A 24,802-nucleotide genomic window follows, 5' to 3' on the forward strand; every position below is an offset into this window, starting at 1 on the left:
ATTAATTACAAAAGAAACAATGAAGAACATTTACTAGTGTACAATATGGATACATTTGGTTTGTATTTTTATAAATATTTGTTTTAAAAAGTACCAATGACAACAGATAAATATGTGAAAGAGAAACTATGAGGTTCGGCATTACAACACATTAGCTGGCTTGCAGAAAACATGCATAAATCTTATCATATTACGACAAAGCCTCCTTCAAAATAAATCATAAATTTCTGAATCATACATATCTCTGAAATTCATCAGAAATTAGAATATCAACAATATCGTACATATTCATCATATATATACTATGAAACTGAAATAGCAGGTGTTTCTTGGCATGTCTCCTTAAGTTTATGCACTAACCTGAATAGATAGTTCCTTATTATGCTTATCTCTCCATTGTCCACAAATCATTTTCATCAACCTCTCCCTGTCTTCAAGAGAAGGAAGTAATAGGGTCCAGACTATGTCTGGAGTGTGATGCTTCTCACCTTCCTGGAGATCATCTGATGTAAAGTACTCTCTGCTTATATCTACCTCCACAGTGATGACTTCAAAGATAAGGGTGATGTCGCAAGAAGAGAAGTCACTGACCACCAGTCGCTTCAGGTTGAAGATGGGTTGGACATCACTGACCGAGTACTGAGGACTCTCTGGTAGTAACTTTGAGAAGTTTGGGATTGGGTAGCACACATGATCTTCATGACAAAGTGCCACGTGAGTGTTGGTGATGATGAGGGATCGAGGATGAAGTGATGCTGTTTCGATGGACGGTGGAACATACTCATTGTTGCTGATGACATCACCGACCTGATGGAGAAGCATGTACATCAGAAGATGGACATCAAGGATTCCAAAGGACGGACTCTTTACCTTCTCCACAACAAGGTATGTTAAGTCACTGATCGTTTCTTCATTGGCATAGACAAACTTGACACCTGCAGGATGCTTGTATTCTGTGATGACTGCTTCTTGTCTGGCTTTCATCGCTTCCTGATAGAGGTCAATTGGTGACCCTGGTCTCTGATCAGATTTACAAGGACTTTCTGGATGAGGCAGAGCCAGCATCAGCTGCTGCTGGAACTTGTGGGTTTCCTTAAAATTTCTTGTTATCAAGGTCAAAGTGTCATCTGGTGTGTGTCCAGTCAGACGTATCTTCTGGTCAAAGAGCCCGACCACCACTTCATCTATGTCGCCAAGAGAAATGACATGCTGGCAGCACACTCTGTTTGCCTCTAACTCTGAAGAAGTGTGGATCACACCACTGGCATGAGATTGCTGATCAGGCCTTCCTGATCTGAGTTTGGATTTGCGCACGGCAGAGTCACTGGATATACGACGATGAGTCTTCCAAGATTCCCGATGACACATCAATGTCTGATCTGATAATACATACAGAGCAAGAGAGCTAAGCATAACACAGGACATCACCTCCTCTTTAGGAACAGCATATGTAATCACCTTTGTCCACACAACATGGGTAAGATTTTCCCTCTCACCACTATTTTTGTGGGCTACATTCTCATGAAAGTATTTAATCATTTCACTGGTAGACATTGTGGCAAGACATTGCATTGATGGAGAGAGCTTGAGACCTTTTCTTAGCCCACAGGATGATAAATGGTCCATAACTGTTTGGTCATAGTCTGGGACAACCACAAATGTAGGAACCTCTGGGGCAGTGGTAGGTAATGACACCATACCTTTGAATCCAAAATCTTTTTGATTCAAGGGCACTGGCTGTTCTGGAAGCATTGGTGCTTGAGAGGATTCATCAGGTTTACTGCACAGCAGAGACGATTCTGTCATCCTTCCATCTTTCTGTTCATCTACTACAGAAATGATGCTTACTTCTCTGACTTTTGAAGATAGATCATTTACCGATGGGTTTTTACTATTATCCCCATTCTCTGTCCTTGATTCTTCCTCTCGGCTTCCATCAATTTCAGCAACAATTTCAGGTCTTACGGATTCCTTATCAGGAACAAGATAAACATTCTCTGCCTCCTTTTCCTTCTCCACGACATCATTCCTACCTAACAATGTCTGGACATGCTTCCAGACCTCCTCTGCTTCTGCCTCAGAAGGGAACTTGTTGGACAACTGCAGGGTTCCACTGAGTACACTTCTTAATACTTCTATCAACTCATCCTGCTCATCTGGGCTCATTTGACCCAGGTAACCCTTTAGGGTAGGTCCATTGACATCTGGAGGGGGCATCCCAGCCGCCTTATGACGAGGACCATACGTGAACAGCTTAGGTCCCTGGAAGTACATGGTGAGCTGCGAGAAGATGGTGGATACATCCGCAATACCTGCCTGGTTGTGCCGACTGATTTCATCAAAGATATGATATGCAAATCCTTTAGGACTTAACTTTATTTCCTGCACAGGGAGGGTTTTATCTGTTGCTGAATTGGGCTTGGGACGTGGAGAGCGGGATCTTGATCTTGCCCTAAGAAAGAACAAAAAAAAAAAATAATGCTGCTTAAGAAGCAGTTGGATCAGCTGAAGTGGAAAATCATTATTTATCTTAAATAGCACTAGCACAAAATGTCATTTATGTCTACAACCAATAGTTTTGAAAACATGTGAATAAAAGACACTGTATGAAAAAGGAACTACACCCCAGAGTGAATTTGTTTATAATCAATTAATATCAGATAAAATGGCAAATTGTACCTTTTTGTTTTATCTTTCTTAGCTCCTTTATCTGTATTCTTCTGTCCATCTTGTTGTGTTGCCACAGCAGCTGAGGCTTCTTCCTCTGCAGGATCAGACATCTCATTGAATATACTAAGCCATGCCTTGCCACCTTGTCTGCGCAGTGATTCTACTTTAGCTTTGAATTCAGCACTTTCTCCTGAACAAACAAATATTGATAAAGACAGTTAACGGACAAGTCCACCCCAACAAAGAGTTGATTTTAATAAAAAGAGAACGATCCAACGAGCATAACACTGAAAATTTCGTCAAAAATCGGATGTAAAATAAGAAAGTTATGACATTTTAAAGTTTAGTTTAATTTAACAAAATAGTTATACGCACATCCAGGTCAGTATGCAAATGAGGAGACTGATGACATCATCCACTCACAATTTCTTTTTTTTATTTTATGAAATATGATATTTTCCAAATTTCTTCTCAATTTCAAGTGAAACGATGATTAATTTCTCCCTGAAAATGTGGAATTAGGATTGTTCAATACTATATGGTTCAGTCATGTTGGCCCTTATTGAGTGGAGGAGCCGTGGTGTAGTGGTTCTGACTCTCGCCTTGTAAACAGAGGGTCGTGTGTTCGAATCCCACCGCGGTCTGGCATCCTTTGGCAAGGCGTTAATCCACACTTTGCCACTCTCGACCCAGGTGCTAAATGGGTACCCGGTAGGATGTGAAAGTCATTGTAGCTTGACCAGTATTGTGTGCGCCTCACAGGCGACTGACTGGAATACTCCCCAGGGAGTGGAGGATGTGCACACATTGTGTGCGGGAATGACTGATTGAATCCGATGACCGGGGTAATAATATATCTGTAAAGCGCTTAGAAACGTCGTTCCGATGGATTAAGCGCTATATAAAAGCGGATTATTATTATTATTATTATTGTCAAATCTACAAAAAAATGAAATAACTTATAATTCAAACAATAAAAACAAAATAGTGAGTGAGGGACATCATTGACTGTCTCATTTCCATGGCACTGAGTTGTGCACATCAATGTTTTGTGAAAAATAAGCAAAACTTTGAAATGTCATAAATATCTTATTTTAGATCCGATTTTTGATGAAATTTTCAGCATTATGCTAGTTTGATTTTTCTCTATTTATTCAAATACACATTTTTCTGTGGTGGTTTTGACCTTTAAATGATTGAATTATGATGCAAATGGTGGGAGAAATTCAAATTGCAAATTAAAGGTAAATGCTAGTTTTGGTAACGATATCAAAATGAGTTTGTACAGAATCCAATGAAATGACCACCAAAGTGTCTGTTTGTATAAATAAAACGCATGTGCCAAAGGATTCTGGAAGAAATTGTGTAATTGCTGAGAAATCAGCAAATAAGCACAGGATTCGGGTAGAGCGTCGGGCCCGACGCTCTAAGCAATAATTATACATTGTCCCACGTGCGCTTATCTGTGTTGGGGATCTTCGGTGTGAACATTTTTCAGCGTAGATTTCAAGATTCACAAAATTCAGTTAATGTAACTGTACCAGATCTAGATCCTCGATGATATACTGACAATTAAGCCTTGTTTTACAGACTTTCTCATGAAATCAGTGTTTACTGCAACTACTGGAATTTCTCTTTAAATTCTACAGGTACTATGCCAAAGGAATAAGAAGTATATGAGATTTATTATGCAATACCTATTGGTGATTGTGGATTGTCAATAACTATAAATAAAATAATAAAAGAGAAGCCTGTTAAGGAAATATAGTAATGCACTCATAAGAATAAAATTATGCATTATCAGTAAGTTCTGTGGGGGCATTATGGTCATCATCATCATTATTAAGAAGATTCAACAAAGCTTTTAAACAATACAATTTGACATACAGGTAACTCTGACAATCTTTTGGGGTCACAGAAATTAGAATTTGTTGGATGCAAATTAAACATAATCAGGTCTGAATAATTGCTTCAATTTGGTGATTATTCAACTTACTGCAGGTCAATTACATTTAACCAAACTGGCTGGATATGTCTGTGACATTCAAATTTCAAAGTGCTTACTAGATATTTTGGTACAGGGTGTTGTCTAGTCCAGATTGGACCTTGTTGTTTGGAAGTGCCCTTTTCCCAAAGCTAACATAGAGGGCACATGTCTCCCAATCTCTAATCGGCGCCAATCCACTCATCTTCCCTCCCCAACAAGATGAGTGGATTGGCGCTGATTAGAGATTGGGAGACATGTGCCCTCTATGTTAGCTTTGGGAAAAGGGCACTTCCAAACAACAAGGTCCAATCTGGACTAGGTGTTGTCTAGATACAAATCAATTAAAGCAACATGCCAGTATATATGCAGATTTGTGCAAATGACAAAAATATAACTGTAATTTAATTAAAAACAAAAAAACCCCCTAGATATCTACATGTAGTTTGTCCACGATAGAATGTACATAAAACAAATTTTAAAAAGTGCGAGGTACACTATGAAGAAAACAAAATTGCACTCAAATAAGTTACGTATTTTATACTATTCACCTGTTAGACTAGGACCCATTGGTGATGCTTGTTTTGATGCACTGGGGTCAGCTATAGCTGCCTCATGAACTACTCTCTGTGCATAAATCCAGCATTTCAAAGAAAACAAAATAAAAATAAACATAAGACTATGTCTGGTGCATGAATGTATGAGAGTGATGAAATCATATCCAAAAGAGTATGTGGATATGTGCTCTTCAATTTATATTTCTTGATGTAAGATTGATATTCTAAATATAATGCATATGTCTCAAGACTGCATAGATGCAGTAATTTCTTTAGACTCTACTTGATGCCAGGATGTACTTTCCATCTATTCAAAGTCAAATCAATGTGAACAAAAGAACTCATATGGTTACATTAACAATGAAATAGGTTTAAGTAGTTAGTACCACATAAATATCTTAAGCCTGCTGTGATGTGTTAGCTGTGGAATGAATTGAATTATCTTCTCTAGATTAAAAATCATCTAAAGCTCATATACTGCAAGGTAAAATAAGTGTGCCTCAAATGTAAAGAAATAAAAAACAAACATACCTTTGGTGAGTTGTGTTTTGATCCAACAAAAGGCCTGTAATCTTTGGATTTCTTGATAGCTTTCAGAATGTTGACTGTATCCTATTATTCAAATATAGACACCAAGAAAATATTGACAATTAAAAAAGAAAATCAGAGAGAGGGGGATCATGATTCAAGCATCAGCAGGAGAAACAAAATATACAGATTTGGGCTCATTGTGAGACCTCTTTGTGGAAACATTGTGCAGCTATGTGATATGAAGGTGTGCAATCCCTCCTAAATATATTCATGATGGTCATTGACAATTTTCGTCTGTCTCTCATGATACTTGGATTAGTCATTGTCAATTTGCAATTTACATCAAAGCTTATATGCATAGGGGATCACTGTGGAAAAGCAAATTGGACAGACACATTGCAACAGTGCCACATAATTACTAGGTCTGACATTTTAAATCCTTTGTGTTCTTAAACAAAGTACACTTCAATTTTCCACATTTGTTCGAAATCCACATGGGGTCTCATAGACCTGGCAAATAAGCCCTTCTCAAAAAGTTATCAATAAACATTAAGTACTCCACTGTCAACAAAACTTTGCCTTAAACAAATCATTTGAAGCCTTGGAAAAGACAAACAAACCTTCTCCTTCTCAGTGGCCTTATGTCCATCTAGACTAATTTCTGTAAATCGGTCTTCAAAGAGCTCCAGGACTTTTGTTCTGTAGTCTACCACATTAGTAACAGGGTTTTCACTCAGCAGTAAATGCTCTAAACAAGGTAGATTGCACACATGTTGTACCTCTAGTACCTGTTAAGTATAGGAAGAAGAATCAGTGGAAATATTTTATGATACACTGTTCCAAGACAACTGTTTGATAGTAATACAGAATTACTTACTAAAATTACATAGAAATATCCCTGCTATTGATTGATACCCCTGACCTCACATGTATGTCACATTTCAAGTACATTCACTCCAAACAGGAAGAAGTTTCATCTGTAATACCATACACCTCCCTAATTTATTGGGTGAATATATACATCTTGTTACCATGGAGATGGAGTTAATAAGCATAAATTATGCACTGTTCATCTTAGTCCCATGATCAATAGTTGCTACAAATTTAATGAATATTGCTTAAAATATATCCACACTGATTCTTAGATGTACAGAGATGTTCCAAACTTGTTCAATTTGGTATAATATGAACTCTAACATTTCATCTGATTCTGCCACCAAAGCTAACCACACAACCTTTGCAAAATAATACTCCAAATTTTCACTGGGATCTTACTATCTCTGTACTTCTAAACAACCATGTAAAGCATGCTCTTCTACATATGGCAAGGGTATCTCCATCTAAAGCCTCTGTAATGTAGCCTCTGAGAATATATGTGACATCTTACTCTATCAATCGTCCTGTCTTTACTCTACATATCACCATTAATTTGTCTTCTTAATCAATCATTACATCCTTCCCCTTCTTCCTTACATGTTCAATAATATTTGACCTGACGTCCAGTTTGACCAGTGAGTATAGCTTGGCCAAGCCATATAGACTGGAGAGATCATTGTTGGTGAGTAGGAGTGTATGGACATTGCCTAGTCTGGTATTCATGTCATCCAGGGAGTGGAGTTGGTTGTAGGAAAGATTGAGATGTGTCATGGCAGAGAGATGATGAAGGTGGTTGACAGATCGTAACTGATTGTGACTCAGGTCAAGCTGCTCCACGTTGGGTAAGAGGCACTGGCAATCAGAGGGATAATAAAAAGTGGCTGGATAGAATCAAAGTTCGATACCTTGTAAAAAAAAGCACTCTTTAAAGAGACACTTGACATGAAAGGTGAAACTCAAAGTCGAAAGTATAAACAATTTTTGTGAGCTTTCAAATTATTTCATGTTTATTTTGGAAGAACATTAAGGTAAAAAGATGTACTGTTTGCACTGCAAATGCCCACACATTCAAGAATATATTTTAAGAAATATAAACAAGAAATGAAATGTGGCACAAATATTAATGTGCAGTGACTGCAGTGCAATTATCACTATGCTTCCAGTAAAACTTAGAACAAAGAAATGATTCATGGAGAATGATGTTTCAAAATAACACACATACAAAAATGTTGATGAAAAACAAACATATAAATGAAGAAACAAGAGATGCAGTAACAGTATCAACTATTGCAAATTAATTCTGAATCATTGGCCATTAAATTTGCGTGCATATCAGGGCCATTCCAAACACTTTTATTCTAAGAAAAAAATAACAATATAAAACAAAACAATCTAAACTCCCTCAGCACCCACTCCCCTATAATGAAAATAATACATGGCATAGTGCTTGACTTACAATTGACCTGTCGATTTCATTAAGATCATTGTAGCTGAAATCTACTAGCTTGACCCTTGCCCATGGTGGGACAATCTCCATTACATCCTGACCACTAGAGCTGGCAAGAGATTCCCATTGAGTAAGATTTGGTAGTAACATATCCTGAAAATTATAGAAGTTCATTCAATTATTACAGCAAGTACAAAAATACAAGTGTGCTTTACAATAAAGATATGCCAATGATCAGATATACGTAATGTGAATATAAAGGAGTAAGCATACCAGAGATAATTCCTGGCTTTAAAGATACATGTGCCCTTCATCAGGTATCAATGTATTAGCTTATATTGTCAAAAAAAAGGGTGAATATGCTTGAGAAATAGCAGAAATTCTATTTTCTGATGAAACTATCAAAGGAAACATCTCAATTCACAATTAAAAATATGATGAGCATGAAGAGCTTCTAAAAGAGGTCAAAAAGTACTATATCCTCTTTTGAATGATCCTAATTTGAATCATTGAAATAAGACTAAAATTCCGGTAAGGACCACTCTTTTGATGTAAATTATCCATACACTTTCTTCTGAGTTGGTCACCACAACAAAGGTAAAGTAATCAAATAACTTTGTCAAAATAAAAAAAAATACATCTGACATAATGAAAGATATATATCTCTTGCTTGTGTATGACAAAAAGAGCCTGAATTGTCTAGATTAAATGAAGCTCAATGAGTAACCAATCATCCAATTTTGACATACACAGTGCACGAGAGCACAAAGCCAAGCAACAGGCAAAACACAAAGACCATGCCTGCTGGAAGAATTCTTAAAGGTATCATATCACAAAATTATAGACATCTTGATGAATTATTGACCACATGGCCAATGAAGCTCCAGTCATTCCCATCTTACCTAAGTGTAGTAGCAGCTGGGTCAATGAGGTTGGTTTTGAAAACCATTTCAAACATTTAGGACATCACTCCTCTCATTTTGAAACAAGCAAATGAAAACTTTGATGAAAGCTCACCTGTATTGAATTGAAAGATTTGTGCACAGCCAGGAAACTGACATGGGTCTTTGCTTCTTCAATTCCTGATATACATCTTGCATTGCAAACCTCAATCTGGTGGTTAGATAAAAATGGTCAGGGTAACAATCTAATACAGTGAAAACCCTGTCAAGACCACACAAGGGAGACAAGACATGCAGACTTTGTGAGCAGCTGGTCTTTAAGGACAAGTCCCTTCAGTACATGTTTCGATGGGAAACATATTTCAAGGATAACAAATGCAATCTTTTTTGTCAGCTGGTACATGTAGCTATTAGTTTGACTGTACACATTTTTTAGATTAACTCTAAATAGCTTTTGTAAAATATTGGAATTTCCTTCTCTTCCACCTCATAAAAAGTGTCCCAAAGGATACTCAAAGACATGTATTGTTTCTACATATGAAATATAATTTTCTTTAAATTGAATTTAATTCACAATAGTCTTGTATTTCAAAATTGTTTGAGTTGTGGATCTAGAATTTCAATATTTCTAGGACAAAGCCATTTTTCAAAAGGGGAACATTTTCATATTACAGCACAAATGGGAATATTAAAAAGGACACACACATATCTAAGGCCAGTGAGAGGAGCAATGAAGCCAATCAACAATGTCATGGCATTGGATGACCTTGGAGTACTTAAGCCCTGGTAGATCATTGTATTAAATGGAATATTACCACAAGATTACCTGAAGATGTCTAATTGACTTGAAGTATGAGAGGTCAAAGGGCAAGTCACCAACTTTACGAGTGCTGGACCCAAGTCTGGATGTGGAGCCAACGATCTATGGAAAGGAAAAGGGGGAATAATGTAATTTCTGGTTTAATAAGCAAATCTTCAGAATTTGAACAACAAAGCATTTTGAAGACCAAAAAGGAGCATTTGGGGGGTAAAAACATGATGCCTATCTTATTTGAAAAAGACAGGTATAGTTCATTACATTTCATTACATGCAAAAAAGAAGGATTAAAAGCGAACCAAAAAAAAAAAAAAAACATGTCCACTACACTACGGGTCTGATGATGTGGTCTCATTCTCATTCCACTTTTCGCTTTGCTTGTGACAAACATGTATGTATCGCCATGTTTTTCTCACTCATATTTATTTAAATTGGAAAGTTCCTTCCAGGACTCATTTTGCTTGTGATGTGGTTAATTTTTATCTATGTAACATTATATTATCATATTATAAAACATACTTGTTGCTCACTGACATTCATTAAAGTTTGGAAAGGAAATACTGGTAATAAGTCACCAAAACAAAAGTCCCAAGCCAAGAATCACTACAGCATTTTCACAGTGATCCCACTCAGCATCTTTTCCCTTCCAATCCTCAGATGTCTGCTTTGACATTTCAAAACAATGGGGCATTAGGAAAATCACTGTGCAATGCTGAATATGGCACGGCGGTAAATGAGATTATTTTATGTATGTAATGAATTAAACTTACCCTGAGGAATTTCAGTCTGGACATGAAGTCCATGATATGACCAATGTCACTATGAGCATCATCAGAATCTGAAATACGGTAAAGGAGAAGATAAAGGAACAATAATGGACCCTTCACTGAAGTTACCACAGCAGTTGTAATAATGAAAACTATCATACCTGTAAACACAAAAAACATGAGAACTAATTTTTTTTAAAGATTGATTTGCATTAAATAAGCATACAAATAATTGAAAGACTTTTTGACATCAATCTTGAAAGCATAGAACAGAAAATCTTAATCTAAAATGGATGAATTCATTTTACAAAACTAGCACATCAATGATGTGGAGCTCATCCGGCATCTTTCAACAAAATTTAACACAATTTTAATTTCAGCCCAGTTGACACTGTAGTGAATGATATTGGTGACATAAATTGAGGATATAGAATTGAAATTGATGAAGAAATGACATAGAAACATTTTTGTGATCTATGAATAAATTTCATATAAATTAGCATCAATAATTTTCTAGTCAAAATTTCTAAACTCTTGTGTAGAACCTTGGTAAACCTCATGTAGCTCTCAGATGGAACAAAAATAATCAAAATCAAGTATTTTTTGTGAGTTTTGAAAATACATGAATAAATTAGCATATTAATGAGTTTCAAAATTCTGTGTTGAAATTTTGTATCACCACCTAGAGCTATCATATAAAGTGAACAAAATTGAAACTGAACAACAAATGAAGGAGAAAAATCATTTTTTGTGATTTATGTAATTTTGCATAAATTAGCAAAAATAATTTTTTAGACAAAAGTGAACCTCATAAAGTGCTACCCAAAGGAAGCCAAAAGAGCAAAATTGGTGAATAAACAATGAAGGAGAAACATTTTTTTGTGAATTTTGAAAAATGCACGTAAATTAGCATAATTAATGAGTTTCAAAATTCTGTGTATAGAAGTTTTGAATCCCCCACCTAATATCATAGAAAGCAAACAGAATTGAAATCAGACTTGAAATGATGGAGAAGAAGCATTTTGAAATTCAGTCAACAAATAAAGAGGTATTTTCTGTGATTTATGAATTTTGCATAAATTAGCATAAATAATTTTTTAGCCAAATTTCAAAATTCTGTGAACATAATTGGTGAACCTCATGAAGCTCTACCTGATGGAAGAAAAAAATCAAAATGGGTCAACAAATTATTAAGAAGCATTTTGTGTGAATGATTTAAAATATGCATAAATTTCGCATAAATTAGCATAAAAATTGTTCTAGTCAAACTGTCAAAATTCTGTGTAGAAGATCGGTGAACCTCATGAAGCTCTACCAGATGGAAGCAAAAAATTCAAAATCGGTCAACAAATAAAGAAGAAGCATTTTGAAATTGTGGACGGATGACAGACGACACGCCACGGCATAAGCTCATCTTGCTCTTCGCGCCGGATGAGCTAACAATTAACAGCCGTTGTGTGATCGTGGTGGCACAGATGTGAGTGTGATAGAGGTCATACAGCTAAGAATATTAGCATAACGCTTTTGAATACAATGTATCAACCTCTTCAACAGCAAGCCTAAAAGCCTAAAGGCTAAAATACGTCATGTTTTTACTTTTATATCCGGGTATATTTTCATCTTAATCATCGATAGACTTACATGTAACATTGGTTAACAGCACCATCATTGCTGTTAATGATAGTGATGATAAAGACACACCACAAAGCTTAGTGAAATATACAATTAGAGTTTAAGGTTAAAATGAGAGAACACTCACCACATGTAGGTAGGGGTAACTTTAGCCTTTCTGTGATAGCAAAGAGTTGCATCGGTGTCATTTCACACACATCCTGGCTAGCCAGAATAAGATCTCCCTTATCAAACAACTCTGCAGCTAAAGCTTGTGAAACACCATTAATATCCTGAAAATAATTACATGTTAGAGGGGGAAATCAAATATCTTTCTGATGAAACAACTTTTTGTGGAATGGTTACACTTGATATGATATATAAACCATTGAAAAAAATCTGAACTCATTGATAACAAATTTTGGGAGATGTACAAATGCATCAGATGTATATTTGAAAATTGTTGCATTTTCAATTTGTGGATCAGAATGCTTAGTAGAAGTGCAAGCATTGAACAACAAGATGCAATGACGAAAACATGATAATTGAATTATTGGAGGTGAAATAGCTCAATTGGTAGAGCTATTGTCTAATCCCTGTGACCTGGGGGGTGTTTCATAAAGCTGTTCGTAAGTTAAGAGCAACTTAAGAACGACTGGTGAACCTTTCTTTTGGTAAATGGTATTTTCATCGTCAATGCTTTGGCTTGTAAGAAAGGATCACCAGTCATTCTTAAAGTTGCTCTTAACTTACAAACAGCTTTATGAAACACCAACCTGGGCTCAAAACAAACTGGGGGGGGGGGGGGGCTTGTGCCATTTTAAAAGGTATTCATCATTATTCAGGGGTAGTGGAATGGTTTTTGAAATGGAAGGGGGGGGGGCTGACCATGCTAAAAAGTAACAAGTGGAATGCCTCTGGCCGTCTCACCTGCATCACGCGGTTCAATATAGCATCAGTGCTGACTTTGAAAACTACTCTAACTCGCACAAGATGTTCAGTGATACATGGTTACTTTTATGTCCACTTTTTATGAACTAGACCAATAAACTTACAGAGATATGATGGTTATTCAACAAAAAAAACCCAACATGGCCAAAGTTCATTGACCTTACATGACCTTTGAACTTGATCATGTGACTTGAAACTCGCACAGGATGTTCAGTGATACTTGATTACTCTAATGTCCAAGTTCAACGAACTAGACCAATAAACTTTCAAAGTTATGATGGTAATTCAACAGATACCCCCAATTCGGTCAAAGTTCATTGACCCTAAATGACCTTTGACCTTGGTCATGTGACATATGTTATGATGACATTTCAAAAACTTAACCTCAGGTTAAGATTTCGATGCTGATTCCTCCAACATGGTCTAAGTTCATTGACCCTAAATGACCTTTGACCTTGGTCATGTGACATGAAACTCTAATAGGATGTTCAGTAATACTTGATTGACCTATGGCCAACTTTCATGAACTAGGTCCATATACTTTTTAAGTTATGTCATTTCAAAAACTTAACCTCAGGTTAAGATTTGATGTTGACGCCGCCGCCGCCTCCGGGAAAAGCGGCGCCTATAGTCTCACTCTGCTATGCAGGTGAGATAAAAACACAATCAGATACTCATTTCTTTCCCTTTTTGTACATTGAAAGTACTATATTTTCCCACAATTCCAATCACTGATTGATTGAACCCAATGGCAATTCACCAGAGCTATTTTTTACATGTGCCCCCATATTTCACCGTATAATCAAGTACATAATAAATGGACTCCAAATACTCACATAGATATCAAACTCCAGGAAAAGAAGTAATGGCCTTGGCAGTATCCGACTGCTACTGACCTTCTGCAGGTAAGCTTCTAGGTCACGCTGTCGCTTCTCAATGAAGCTCTTTGACATGTTGCCAAGGATACGCTTGGGAGGTAGCAGGGATCTTTCCACCCTGCCAAGAGCAACTAGTTTCTCATGTAAGTCGTGGAACTCACTGTATCTGTGCTGAACTGTCCACTGGCAGTCATCGACACTGACCTGAATGGTATATACCTGTAGCAAATGATATGAAAGATACAGGAGTAAAATACATATACATCAGCAATTTCTTTTAAGTTAGGAAACCAAAACCCAAGAAGAGAAGTAATACTATTGGAAAGAGTAAAATGAGAGTCCTGAACAATTAAGAGTTTCATCAAAATCGGTTATGAAATAAGCAAGTTATGGGAGTTTGAAAACTCTTGTTGTACTTTCTATGGGCTTCCTCCAATTGGCAAACGTGCTTCAAAATGGCTGATTTTGTGGACAACTCTCCATTTGTTTTGTACACAAATTTTCAGATTTTCCTCATTATCTTTCAAATTGCATCTTGCCTCCTTCTGAGCAAAACATATGCCATGGGAAAATATAATCCACACCATATATGTCAAGGTCAGGAGGAGATAATGTGAAATATGTAAAATAAAGGGGAAAATCTGAAAATGTGTACAAAACAAATTGAGAGTTGCCAACAAAATCAGACATTTTGAAGCACATTTGCCAATTTGAGGATCCACATAGTAAGTACAACAAGACTTTTTAATCGTCCATAACTTGCTTATTTCATAACCGATTTTGATGAAACTTTTTTTAAATTGTTCCTCTCATTTTACTTTTTCCAATAAGATTGCTTCTCTTCTTGGCTTTTGGTTTCCTTTAAGTTATGTTTCTAGAACACGCCTCTGTCATTGCCAGATCAAGAATATCTAGGTCCGACAATAACAAAGATATGAAATTTCACAACAAACAATATCACATCCTGGTCAGTATGCAAATCATGGGATTGACGACATCACCCACTATTTCTTTTGTAATTCATCATATGAAATATCTCAATTTTCTCCTCCTTGCCAAGTGAAACAAAATTCTATTCCTCCCTGAACATGTGGAAATACCATTTTGTGGTTCAATCAAGACTCAAGAGGGTATTTAATATCAAATCTGTAAAAATTGAAATATTCTGTAATTAATTTCAAACAATTAAAAAACGAAGAAGATACAGTGAGTGAGTGACATCATGACTCTCATTTGCATATCACTGAGTTGTGCAAATAAATCTATGAAAAATAAGCAAAACTTAAAAATGTCATAACTTTACATCAGATTTTGATGACATTTTCAACGTTTTCAACGCAGCAGATAAAAATTTGTGTGAAAGATCATCTGAAATTCACACACAATTTCCTATAAATTTCAGAATAAAATCATTGAAATATTTGCAATAGTTCAGCTTAAAATAAAGGTAAATTTGATTCCATGCAAATTTAGCCATTAATCTCTCGACATTCCACTAAGTGCTGTGGGCAAAGCAAAGAAGACTCTCTTTGATTTCACATGTGCATATGGGCAATTCCACAGGTTGGTGGACATGAGCTTAAAAATTCAAATTCAATATTTTCTTGAATTTTTTAATACTTTAAGTCCTTCATACATGATAGTTTCAGGAACAAGAAATAAAAAGTTTATTTTCATATGTATACTTTGGAAAAAAATGGTCAAAAGTTGTGCTTCCATTGTGTACCAAAATACAAGAAAAATAGTGAAAAATTAAATATGCCTTATTACCATTTTGTTGTTGCAACAACATACCACTTTATATATTTCTGAAGTTTAGAAGAGTCAAATTACTTAAAATACACAACCGCTTTTCAAGTTAATTTGTAGTACTCATTCAAAAATAAATATTGCAACCTGTTCAGGTGATGTAACGTGAGTAACCGAAAAAACGGTTACACTTCGTAATTCCGAAGCTTCGTAATTCCGAAGGTTCTTTATTCCGAAGGTTCGTAATTCCGAAACACGTAAATTGCCTATACCTCGATGTTCGTTAATCCGAAAACAAAAAAGGGTTCGTTAATCCGAACATTTGTGGCGTAATTCCGACGATTCGTTATTCCGAAGGTTCGACAATCCGAAAACGAAATAAGGTTCGTTGTTCCGAAGGTTCGTTAATCCGAAAACGAAATAAGGTTCGTTGTTCCGAAGGTTCGTTAATCCGAAAACGAAAAAAGGTTCGTTGTTCCGAAGGTTCGTTGATCCGAAAACGAAATAAGGTTCGTTTTTCCGAAGGTTCGTTAATCCGAAAACGAAATAAGGTTCGTTTTTCCGAAGGTTCGTTAATCCGAAAACTAAATAAGGTTCGTTAATCCGAAAACAAAATAAGGTTCGTTAATCCGAAAAATGAAAACCGGGAAAGCAGAGGCAGAGGCAAGGGGATGGGGGCGGGGGACACTTGCCGTTCAATTATTATGAGGATGGGAAGGCAAGGGCGGCCGAACGAATTTTCGTTGGGGGTAAAGCCAAAAAATGAAACTCATACGTCAAAATGGGCACTTTGGTGATATTTTCACCTTAAGATTATCATCTGCTTGAAGTCATTGTGTGTTTGATAGTGATTAAGTAGAGAAAAACTTTTTTGAAGTGACTTCTTATTATGGCAAAATGTATATTTAGGCTTTATTTTTCGGGAGAGAGTATAATGAGCGAGCGGCTTGGTAAAACAAATTCAAGGGTGAAGTTGTATAACGTTTTTTGTGGTCAATTATTCTTAAAATGGCATTATTGCGAGGTGTTGCGAGCGTGAATCACAAGCTAAAACTTAAGGTTATTTCAATAAAAAATGAAAATTAGATTTTAAAAATCCGAGCAGATTTCTGCTGTCATTAAAAAGATGTGCATCTAACTAAAGAATTAACACGAGCGCAAAACGCGAGCTTAAACATACTGACCAGAAAAAGGAACCTGTTAAAGAAAGCATTTAGTGACCTTTTTAGGATGCATATTTCACCAATCGAATGAGAGTGCGAAGCGCAAGCTGAAAATTTTCAATATTCCAGCCTGAAAACTTAATTTAACTTGTATACTTTAAAAAGAGTATTTTATTTCGAAAAAAACATGAAAAACGGCATATTTATTTTTGAAAAAGGAACTTTCCCATTTTGGAAAATATTAATTCCCCTGTTTTTTATTTCATTTTTGATGCCTCCTGCCTCCCTCCCGGCGGATCCAACTTTCGTCAAATAGAGGGGGGGGGGTCAATTTTTTAGCCATATTTTCATTTATCGGCAGTTTAAAGTTGATTTTTGTTTGTTTCTTTGAAAGGGTAGTCCTAACAGTCAATAATTAGCTTTATCCTTATAAATAAAGTAAATATGTAATAACATGATAAACCCTTTTTAAATAATGCGAGCGCGAGCTATATATTTTTGTTAATATGATGGGCAATATGTTTGTGATATTCAAAGCGAGATGCCTATGTAACTAAGTTTAGACAATAACTGCTAAAAGAAGCGCGAACAGAATTTTTAAATATATAAGCTCTGACCTGATCTAAAGGGGACATTTTAAGAACTTTTTGCAGTTATCCATGAAGACGATGCGTGTTTTAACCAATGGCGGCGGAACATATTTTTTTTTTTGGGGGGGGGGCAAAGAAAAAGGGGCCAATAGGGGCAATTTAGTGCAAACGGATATGTTCACCATTAGATTATCATCTGTGTAAAGAGGTTGTGTGTTTTAGTAACTAAATTGAGCACAATTTTTTAAGTGATTACTAAAGTTATATATTTACGTTTCATTTCTGCGAGCGTAGAGAGCAAGCGGTTTGGGGGAAAAAAGTCAAATCTGAAGATGTAAAATTCACCTTTTTGGTCAATTACTGTTAAAAGGGCATCCTTGTGAGATGTTGCGAGCGAATCACGTGCTCAAACTTTTGGAAATTTCATGTGGGCCTAGAATGATATTGATATAGATATTATTTACCCAGGGAAGCCACTTCAGTTCTGAAAACTATTCTCCCAGCTATTATTATTTCCAGTTTTCAGGTTGGAAAATCAGAAAAATTTGGCTCACGTTTCTCGCTCGCATCAAGTATTGTTTATTGAGGAACTCATTCTATTCCTGGTTACAAAAAAGAAGTATGAAATGTCCAGTTTTCAGGTTGGAATATCACAAATTTTAAGCTTGCGGTTCGCGCTCTCATTATTTAGTTCGTGAGATATATATTCTATTCATGAGTCACTAAATGCAGTCCTTAAAAGATTACTTTCTGAAGCCTGTTGCATAAAACTTTTTACCTGAGAAAACTCTGGTAAAAAATGAAAACTAAGGTTAGTCTGATTTCCGCCATTGATAGCACAGGGCAAAAACTCCTGTAAAAACAACCTGAGTTTTCTCAGGTAAGAAGATTAATTGCATAATATCGTGTAATCTTGTAATGACAACATCATTTTTGTTACCAAAATGAATTATTTTCATTTTCGGAAATACGAACCTTATTTCATTTTCGGATTAACGAACCTTATTTCGTTTTCGGATTAACGAACCTTATTTCGTTTTCGGATTAACGAACCTTCGGAATTACGAACCTTATTTCGTTTTCGGATTAACGAACCTTCGGAATTACGGACCTTATTTTGTTTTCGGATTAACGAACCTTCGGAATTACGAACCTTATTTCGTTTTCGGATTAACGAACCTTCGGAATTACGAACCTTATTTCGTTTTCGGATTGACGAACCTTCGGAATTACGAACCTTCGGAATTACGAACCTTCGGAAATACGAACCTTCGGAATAACCGAACCTTCGGAATTACGAAGCTTCGGAATTACGAATGTATGCGGAAAAAACTGACTTTGTTTTCTGAGAGAAAAATTCTTCACAGTTAATTGGTGGGATTTTAAATTCTCTTCCTTCAAACAATCTTTGACACAGTGATGACTATCAAAATCATTAAAAAGTACAATTTTTTTAAAAATTGATGAAGAAAAACTGTAACGTGAGTAACTTTGTAACGTGAGTAACCATCATGTAATGTGAGTAACCAGTAAAAATTATTCAGTTCAGTAACATTTTCTGTGGGATGTCAAGTTTTAAGTCTCATGGTTAGTTGTGAAGTTATTTTTGATTAATTAAAAGCAAAATGAGGGTACATCTCTTTGATGCGACTCTTTGTTCATCAAAATATCAGTGGTCATACAATCACACAAAAAAATTGAATATTAGTAGAAGTATTCACAATGCGAGAGTGCATTAGTAAGACTTGGTTTTGATTAACCAAACTTTAAAGAGTGTTTGAATGCCCTTACCTGTAACCCTATCTAGGCGGGGGCTCCCAGGCCCCCCTTGAGATCTCGGCCATTGGCCGCACGATCACGCCAAAAATTTGCATGCAGGTTGTCTTGGACATAATCTACAATACTATACAGCAATTTATTTCATGCAAATTGGTATTAAGCGATTATGCTAATTTATGCATAATTAGTAAGCGAAATCATACTTTTCCCTCCTACTCCCTAATAAAGCTCCAATTGTTCCAATTTTTGGTATAAAATCTCTTTTAGATGTTCCTAGCAATGAATTTTACACACATTATTGAATTTTTAATGACATGTGTGTTGTTAACCATACATGGACAAAATGTAACGTGAGTAACCGTAACGTGAGTAACCATATTATCTGCACCCCAAGTAAAAACCATGTGTTCTTTATTTTTTTAATTATATACAAAGTTTGTCTCCCTAATATACTTCTTTGAAATGGATATAATCAACTTTCATAAAAGCCTTGTATGAGGAGACTTTTCACTTATGTTGACTTTTCATTTTATGCATGTCCAAATCATGTAACGTGAGTAACCGACACATTCCAAAGATTTGCCAGGAGCATAATAGAATTTCCCAAGTTTTGTTTTTATACGAAGGATAGTCAGACTGTGTACTTTGTTGTGATAAGGAGATGTTTAGTTCCTATCAATAATAATGGAGTTACAGCTCCAAGTATGAGTCAAGGTGTCTCCAAATGTAACGTGAGTAACCGTGGAATAGCCCATATGCTCATTTAATTAAGGTTGGATTCAGACTTTTTTGTCGGGAGTATGGGATAATTTTTTGCTCTTAATACAGGTATTCAATAGATACCTAGCATTTGTGTTTGTAATCTACATAACATAGGCTAATATCTTAGTAAAGCGCACATCTGGTTTCCTTTCATGAAGATAGGTTAAGGTCAACAATCAGGTCATGTGGACTCAGTTTCCTGTGAAACAGAAGACTTCTTTCCTATGGATAATATTTTGGCTGAGCTCCAACAAGATATCATGTAACTTGTTGGGGTGATTAGAAATTCAATTTCTGATTTTGGGGAAAATCCTTATTGTGTTTAAATTCAATCATAATCAAGTGAGCTAGGTTCTGCATTAAATCTCTCCACAAAATGAAATCACTGTACTGGTTTCCCTCCTGAAAATTTCATCAGTTTTAGTGATAAAAGGTTTTTTAATATTTTGATTTCTGACAAATGAAGGCCTTCTAAAAGGCTTTCTTGATTAATCAATCTAAAGAAGCTCCTACAAATTTTGTGTTGGTTTTAGGGTTTGATTAGCGATGAATTGTATCTAAATAGAGCAAAGCAAAGGCATCTATAGAATTTCTATAGAATGGAGGTATAAAGACTTTAGTAGACACAAATTTGCTGTCAGGTGCACTTGGTTAAAATCTATGCTGCAATGGCAAGGGTTTGAATCCTGCTCTTGACGGCTAATAATAATTTTTATGAATTCATAATTTTTTCAGTTAATTTATAATGTTTCATCTACTGAAGAACCGACAATTAATGGATTTCAACAATAAAAACATATTGACTTGGACCGGTCACTCTTGTGGATTTGATGACAGCTGAACATAAAAAAAGAAAAAAATTGGCCCAGGGTTTTCACAATTCACACAGCTTGGAAGTATTATCGAAATTAAAATACAATCAAGGAAAAGTTTTATCTTTAACTTGATAGTGAGGATGCCAAGGTACTTAATTTTGTAGCTTTTGACATGGAGATCAACATGAAACAGGACCAACTTCACCATGTTGTTGGTGAAAAAAAAGAAAACAAACCAACAACACCCTGTTAGGGTTTTACATCAACATCATGTTCAGGCAAAATTGTTCTTGGTGAAAAGCCATCAGATCAAGTGAGTATTTAATCAAGCTTCTTGTTTTTGCCATAATCATCTATTGTTAGGTCTAATTTAAACATTATCACCATCATTATCAATTTGTAACTGAGAAAATAATATCATTAATAATATCAGCCATCAAGAGCGGGATTATGATAGAGCAGTGCAGAACTCCTTTACCACTCAACAAGCACTTGACAGGAAGAATGTTGGAAGGTTTTATACCTCAGTTCTATAGAAATTGTATGCTTTTTATTGCTATATTTTTTTATATTCCTAATCCTAGATAGAATTCTTGCTGATTAGAGGCTAAGTCGGCATGAAGGGGGCCCCAATGTCTGCACAGCATCTAAAATTTCAACTTAAAGATTAAACATGAATTTCTCTATTCATTCTACAAAAAATTTCAATTGATCATATTCCTTATTTTAAGTGTGCCAAAACTCTCATAAAAATTTGAGAGAAATGTATGACTTTCTTTGAGAAGACCCTGGCCAGTCATTTTCAGATTGAACAACAAAATTGTGCCCAGAGTCTGTTCTCGAATTCACTTCACACTCGATTCGGGGATTTTGACAAGAAATGCTGCATATTAAGGCTGGAACACAAAATGTCTGAAATTCAATATTTCTTCCACCATTTTTAGTCATATTTTAAAATGAATATCTGTCTACATATTGAAAGTGTTAAGTTTATAGTGGTTGTGTATCTTCTTTTATTAGAATCCTGCAGATACACGCACACCTGGGCCCTTGGGGCACCTTACCACTAACGTTATGGTAAGGTCCCCCAAGTCTGCACAGTCCCCCTTGCCTGCACTCATGCATATGTGCGTGATTCTAGTAAAGGATATGCAGCAACCACAAGCTTTACACTTGCAATATATAGACATTCATTAAAAAAATGACTCGAAATGGTGGAAAATATTTAAAATTCAGGCATTTCATAGGATGGCCTCAAAATGCAGCCTTTCTGATCAAAACCCCTGAATCGTGTGTTAAGTCAAGCTGACAAGAGCACCATTTTTTGTTCAATCTGAATATTACTGGCCGAGATTTATTTTCCAAGAAAATCATATTTATGAGACTTTTTGGCACACTTACTCATAATAAAGAACATTATCAACTGAAAATTTGTGTAAAAGAAATTCATGTTAAATCTTCAGTGCGAAGACATGGGCCTAGCTCCCTTTCATATCAATAATTTATTGTTTTAGACCCAATTTTTTTAAATACCAAATCTAAATTGCAGGATTGTTCCTATCTGTGGATTATACCTAGTTATTGTGTGTATAGACAGGTTGGGTATCCATCCCTTCCTACTGTGCATATGATGGTGGTCTCCGAGTCTGCACACCAAATGATTGGAGTCAAGATTTAACATGATTTTCTTTTCATTTCAGAAAATCATTCATTTGATAATGTTCCTTATGTTATAATGAGTAAGTGTGCCAAATATCTTATAAAAATTTAAAAGAAATAGGCCTAGATCTATAACTTGTTATGATTTTATTTTGTTATGATTAAACCTCTGGCAGTCATTTCAGATTGAAATTTGCACGCCATTCAGGAATTTTTATGAAAAAGGCTGCATTTTGATAATGAGGCTATCACATAAAATGCCCTCAATTCATTATTTTTCCACTATTTAAATTGAGTCAGATTTTTTATTGAATATTTATTGCATACACTAGTCTACAGTAACAGTGGTCGTTGTGTATTTCTCTGTGATCTTCTTGTAATAGAATTGTGCAGACAAGACAAGGGGGACTGTGTAGACTTGGGGGAACTTGCTATAGGCCCACTTGTTCACTGCTACCACCCTGCCTGTGGTGAATCTACAGGTAGGACTATACTATGCCAATGTTGTACAGGGCACACACTTTAAAAAATAATTAAAATATCACTTTGTGAACAAAATTACTTATTTCCATACAGTTGCAATTTATTTTTCAATAGTAACTTGGGAATAATTTTTGTATTCACCAGAGCGCTCAAAAACTTGAATTTTGGGCATATTTTTGTGTACGCCCTCTATTGGTGGAAAGTAAGATGGCAAGAAAATTTTCATTTTTTGATCTCTATTTTTAATTAAGAAAAAATGATTTAAAGAATCAAATTTAAAGGTCAAGTCCACCTCAGAAAAATGTTGATTTGAATCAATAGAGAAAAATCAGACAAGCACAATGCTAAACATTTCATCAAAATCGGATGTAAAATAAGTTATGACATTTCAAAGTTTCGCTTATTTTTAACAAAATAGTTATATGAACGAGCCAGTTACATCTAAATGAGAGAGTTGATGATGTCATTCACTCACTATTTCTTTTGTTTTTTATTGTTTGAATTATACAATATTTCAATTTTAACGAATTTGACGATTAGGACCTCCTTGCCTGAAGCACAAAATGTTAAAAGAATGGAATTCCACACGCGTTCAGGGAGGAATGAAACTTCATTTCATATGACAATGACAAGAAAATACAAATATTTCATATAATGAAATACAAAAGAAAGAAATACTGAGTGAGTGATGTCATCAGTTCCTCATTTCCATACTGACCGAGATGTGCATATAACTGTTTTTTTAAATGAAGCGAAACTTTAAAATGCCATAACTTTCTTATTTTACATCCGATTTTGATGAAATTTTCAGTGTTATGCTTGTTGCATTTTTCTCTTTTTATTTAAATCAAGTTTTTGTTGGGGTGGACTTGTCCTTATAATAAGAGCCAAGTTGTATGAATAATAGGTGTAATGGAAACTGTCAGTGTAAAAAAATCAAGAATTTGCCCCAAAGAAAAAGAGAAAATAAGCCAAACATTGCCACCCTTATTTTGCCACAAATGGAGAAATAACTGAGAACAAGGTATAACCTTGTTCATTGAATGAGTGTATAGGCCTTGGCCTACATATATTTCAACATCATCAAACATTCAAGCCCTCGCGCCCCATCACTGGCAGGGCTGTTGACCAGCCACACCCACTTTGTCATATCCCATTGTAGGCCTAATTGCCCCCAACTTACTCAAGTCAAGAGTCAGGCCAAGGAAAAAGTTGGCCCCCCCCCCTTGCCCCATGGACCCTGACACATCTTCAGACAGTGCCGAACAAAGTACGTGTTCGGACGGCCGCAGTAAGCCCCCCCCCAAAAAAAAAAAGATATGTCTAAATGACGTAGACTTAGGCCTAGTTTTATGCCCCGGGTTTATGCCTTATGTGAGATATTAAGGCTGATAAGCAATAGAATGGATAGCTAATTATCCAAGTTACCGTATGCTTCTCAACTTCTGCTGTTGAAATAATGCGGACATCTCTTGTGAAACTGAGACTGGAATCATCTTGCACAGCGGTGCCAGCGGGAGTTGTCATGTTGATCACGGGCGACTACAGGCTGATTCTCAATCAAGTTCTGTACGGAAGGGAAAATTTGCAGTCTTCAGACATGTCAGATAACCCAGCTCATAAGTCATAACCCCGTCTGCTTTGGCTAGCTATACACTTGAGCAAGTTGCGAAGGAAATCTTATTCTCTCACCGATACCTTCCTCAAAACTTATCATTAACTGATTACAATACGCGAAGATTATGAAATTATGGTTGTATTATTATCAAATACACAAAACTCGGGATCTGGCCAAATTAACCTTCGTGCGT

At 35.8% G+C, this 24,802-nt stretch overlaps 1 protein-coding gene across 1 annotated transcript; it reads right to left on the minus strand.

Annotated features, from left to right (window-relative positions):
* Positions 1-240: 240 nt before the first annotated feature.
* On the minus strand, positions 241-24,790 carry LOC121411000 (nischarin-like). The gene is made up of 14 exons (XM_041603455.1): positions 24,684-24,790; positions 24,420-24,558; positions 13,950-14,210; positions 12,311-12,455; positions 10,555-10,622; positions 9,794-9,889; positions 9,083-9,178; positions 8,075-8,218; positions 7,216-7,470; positions 6,363-6,530; positions 5,743-5,823; positions 5,206-5,281; positions 2,680-2,860; positions 241-2,452 (listed from the first exon to the last, which is right to left on the minus strand). The coding sequence occupies exons 2-14, from the start codon at positions 24,516-24,518 to the stop codon at positions 349-351; spliced, it is 3,774 nt and encodes a 1,257-aa protein (XP_041459389.1). The 5' UTR covers positions 24,519-24,558; positions 24,684-24,790; the 3' UTR covers positions 241-348.
* Positions 24,791-24,802: the final 12 nt, after the last annotated feature.

This window comes from Lytechinus variegatus, chromosome 3 (assembly GCF_018143015.1).
Source record: "Lytechinus variegatus isolate NC3 chromosome 3, Lvar_3.0, whole genome shotgun sequence".
In the NCBI taxonomy this organism is placed as follows: Eukaryota; Metazoa; Echinodermata; class Echinoidea; order Temnopleuroida; family Toxopneustidae; genus Lytechinus; species Lytechinus variegatus.

Coding starts and splice junctions, on each gene's coding strand:
- LOC121411000 (XM_041603455.1), bottom strand. CDS start 24,518: ATGACAACTCCCGCTGGCACCGCTGTGCAAGATGATTCCAGTCTCAGT. Junction 9,179..9,793: donor AGTCAATTAGACATCTTCAG/GTAATCTTGTGG, acceptor TCTAACCACCAG/ATTGAGGTTTGCAATGCAAG. Junction 7,471..8,074: donor ATGAAATCGACAGGTCAATT/GTAAGTCAAGCA, acceptor TCTGATTGCCAG/TGCCTCTTACCCAACGTGGA.